This window comes from Trypanosoma grayi (assembly GCF_000691245.1).
Source record: "Trypanosoma grayi strain ANR4 Tgr_247_V1, whole genome shotgun sequence".
In the NCBI taxonomy this organism is placed as follows: Eukaryota; Euglenozoa; class Kinetoplastea; order Trypanosomatida; family Trypanosomatidae; genus Trypanosoma; species Trypanosoma grayi.
In genome coordinates this window covers 1-3,679 of record NW_008825866.1, presented here as the reverse complement: position 1 = coordinate 3,679, position 3,679 = coordinate 1, and the positions used below count along the sequence as shown (strand labels likewise).

The window sequence follows — 3,679 nt, the reverse complement described above, 5'->3', positions numbered from 1 at the left end:
AACAATAACCAGAAAACAGCAGCAGATAAGACCACACATACAGAGACACATAGGTGAACACGCACGCTCATACATATTTATATCCCCCTCCGTCTCATTGCCATGCGCATACAAAGGCGCTTTGCTGTAGCGATGGAACTTGCCCGTCTGTGTGAAGGCACACTTACACGCGTCTCAATGTATGTGTGTATGGTAAAGGCATGAACGGAGGAGATCGCGTAAACGCTTTGTCTTCACCTTCTCATTACTCAATTCCTCTGATATGTTTATAATGAAAGTTTTTTCATTCTTTCTTCTGCGCTGCTTCTTACACACACCACATGCCGCTGTTGCAGCATGTCTAAAGGCCTTTTTTTGTTAAAATGCGAATAAAACAATGAACAACACCGAGACCAACTGAAGAATAGCCCCGAGAAACGTCCACGTGCACAGATAATCAAATAAAAAGAAGGACACACACGCATATATATATATATATATATATATATATATGCTGATATCGTATTGCTTGCATACATGTCTATTATCACCAGCTGCCATACGTATCGAGTCGCTGTCGCCGTATATATGCGGTGAACCATGCCACAGCTCCACCTCCTCTGCTTTAGGCTTCCAAGAGAGACAATGTAGTGTCGCTGGACCCGCTCGCCTCCAGGTCCGCCACCTCCCACGCATCGTCACCATCCTGCCCTTCGCACGCACATACGCCGCTGTGGAACGGGACGAGCGGGGTGAACAGCTCCTTCTCATCACTGCAGCACGGCCTCAACATAGCGCCGAAGCCCCTCGATTGGAGTAGCGGCACGGCACGATCCGCCCCGGAAGTTGGCAAGGCGCAGAATTGCCAATCCCACACGGCCGCTCCCGCCAAAGACCCCTCGCTCACATCCCTGACGTCACCGGGAAGCGCACTCGACGCGATGGAGTGGAACGCGGCGGCGTCGCACCGCCTCATGCTCAGGTGTGCCACAGGGGCGGGTGCTTCGGATGCCTTCAACCGCAGTGGTTTCTGCTGCTGCTGCTGCTTCTCAGGCAATGAGGGGTAGCGCCCCGAACGCGAGGACGGCAGCGCACGGACGGGTGGCGCCACCTCACCGCCCCTGCTGCCGCTCTGCCGCCCCAGCTCGCAGTCGTGCGGGTGGGAGGCGACCTTGTGCAATGGACTCCCTGAACGTCCCGAGAACCGCCGCAGGGGGCACCCCTCCTCGGGGGCCGCCTCCGGCTCCGCGCGGCTGCTCCATAACATCATCGACAGTGGTGCGGAGCGGGAGCTCCGCATGAAGGATCCGTACGACACTCGCCGCGATGACGCAATGAGGGTCGTCGAAGGCAATACCCCTGGTGCCGTCTCAGGAGATGCCTTTGTGTCGCCACCCAACGCCTTGGTGCCGTCCTTTCTATGGCCCCTAGGGGGCGGAAATGGTCGGGCCAACGCTGACGAGAACGGCAACGAGGATGACGACGTGGGGCTGGGCTCGTTCAGGATTCCGCAATTACCTTCCTCCGCGTGGAGCTGGTGGGGGGGTGGTTTCGGCTTTCGGCCACCGCCGCTGTGGTGCGGGGCACTCTCCGGCTGCATCCGTGGTGAAGACTTGCTGTGCAGCATCCACGAGGAATCGCCGCCCAGTTCCGACATCGGTTTCACTGGAGTAAATACACATACACTATCCCCACTAAACCCAACGAAGCGCTCGCTGTCCACGGAGTTCAGTTTGACGTTTCCCGTGTGTAAACTACTCCGTGCCACAATGCTACTCCTTACTGAAAGAGGAATGTGCGACACCACAAGTTCTCCAGGAAAGAAGACGTCCGTGCTCCCGGAGACGGAGTTTTCGAAAGGAGAATTCTCCTCACCGTGACTAAAATCCACCGTTGTGGAGAGTAGCTGCGAATTAGCTGTCCGCTGCGTGTCTTCATCCTTTGGATCGGATGTACACGTCACCTTATCCACTTCTCCAAAATCAGGACCCGCTAATTCACCTTTGCTGCCGCCTTGGGTATGGATTTTCCGCTGCCGGTTTCCCTGCTTTACCCCACCCTTCCTCTGGAACATCGGCGTGGAATGTGGAGAGCGAGTCCTGTCCTTTGGCTCTATAGAAGAGAGGCATGATTCCTCTCCTTTAGAGTAATGACTAACAGAGCTCCGGTGGCTACCAGTACTTCTAGGACTATTGTGCTTGATGTTCTTCACGAAGCGGATGACAGAAGAAAATACGCCTAAGTGGGCGTCTTTTTTTGAACGCTTATTCCTCAGGCTGCTCTTTCTCGTCCTTTGCGGCATGTTGTGCGCGCACGCCTCGTTGTCGGCTGTTATCCTTGGCACGCATGGAGGCACCGGCGAGATGACCCTGCTTGCGTTGTTCATTGGAGACACTTCGGCTTCCTTCTGCCCATGATGGTGTTCACATTTGTGCTTGTGCATCTCGGCGGCGGAATTATTGGGGGCCATGGGCCAAGAGCGATGATGAGGTGAAAGACAGGCGCTATGAGGCTCTCCTACCGTTTACGTCTAACTATGCGGTCCCGTAACGAAACCCTCCGTTCCTACTGCTGCTATTTGTGGTCACGGCAACCCGGAGTGCCCGTGGGCTATTCCGCAGTAGACAGGGCCAAACAAACCAGCGCGTGCTGTGTGTTGCATACATATAAAAGTAGACGACAGTACAGAACGAAAAGGAGCAACAAGTAGGAGAGCGGTTTTCTTTCTTTCATTCTTGTTTCCGCTTCAGTAAAGCAATCGTATGAAAGATCAAATACCCACGTAGCCACACACTCACACAGAAGCAGCAAAACACATGTGTTGGCAAAACACTTCACAAGATGTATGCACCGACATGCAAAGTCAACCCCCGCTGGACGGCGGTGCCAACCACCACACACCGACAAAGGCACCGCCCAAACACCACGCCCCTTCCCCATCACCACAACCAACCACACCCGCAAACACACACTCACACATACTCACAGATACAGCAAAAGACAATATATATATATATATATATATATACTCGCCCCTCGTTTAGCTACTCCATTGATGGCGGTGGCGGCGGGCGCAGCGCCTTGTCCTCCTCACGGATCTCCACTTTGTAGCCGGCCGAGCTCGTCTGTTCCTGCCAGTGGTGCCTGCCGCTCGTCGGTCCGAGTCCACGCTGCTGGTGCAGGTACTCGCGCCCCGGCTGCACGTCCTGGAAGTGCTGGAACTGCTGCCGGCTCACCTCTGGGTCGTACACCTCCTCCATGTATGTTTGCACGTCCTGCCCAGTATCCTTCGGGATGCCCATGCTGTCGTACTCGTACGTGCGCGTGCGAGTGAAGTTGTGATGCTTCTCCAGCACGTAGATGGCGCGCCGCGCCTCCTCAATGCACTCATCGATGAGCAGCTTCTCCGTTGCCTGCGCACGGCGGCGGAAGGCGAAGCGGCAGTACGCAATCATGCTCCGTCGTCGTACGCTCTTGAAGTTCATCAGGCCCTTGAGGATGTTACGATACAGCAGCAGCACGAGACTCTTGTGCTCTGGCGTCGGCGTATATTCCCACGACTCCCGCTTTCGCGCCTGCTGCTGTTGCTTCTGTTGCAGCAGAAGCGCGGCGAACGATGCACCGCCACGCGTGCCACCGCGGAACATGACACAACTCCGCTAAAGACGCTTTCTATCTTTCCTGCGTGTGCGTATGTGTG

At 55.3% G+C, this 3,679-nt stretch overlaps 2 protein-coding genes across 2 annotated transcripts; both read right to left on the bottom strand.

Annotated features, from left to right (window-relative positions):
- Window positions 1-604: 604 nt before the first annotated feature.
- DQ04_02471010 (hypothetical protein) lies at window positions 605-2,053 on the bottom strand (the record flags this gene model as incomplete). The annotated part of the gene is made up of 1 exon (XM_009311911.1): window positions 605-2,053. The coding sequence occupies one exon, from the start codon at window positions 2,051-2,053 to the stop codon at window positions 605-607; it is 1,449 nt and encodes a 482-aa protein (XP_009310186.1).
- A 970-nt stretch (window positions 2,054-3,023) lies between these two features.
- Window positions 3,024-3,626, bottom strand: DQ04_02471000 (hypothetical protein; the record flags this gene model as incomplete). The annotated part of the gene is made up of 1 exon (XM_009311910.1): window positions 3,024-3,626. The coding sequence occupies one exon, from the start codon at window positions 3,624-3,626 to the stop codon at window positions 3,024-3,026; it is 603 nt and encodes a 200-aa protein (XP_009310185.1).
- Window positions 3,627-3,679: the final 53 nt, after the last annotated feature.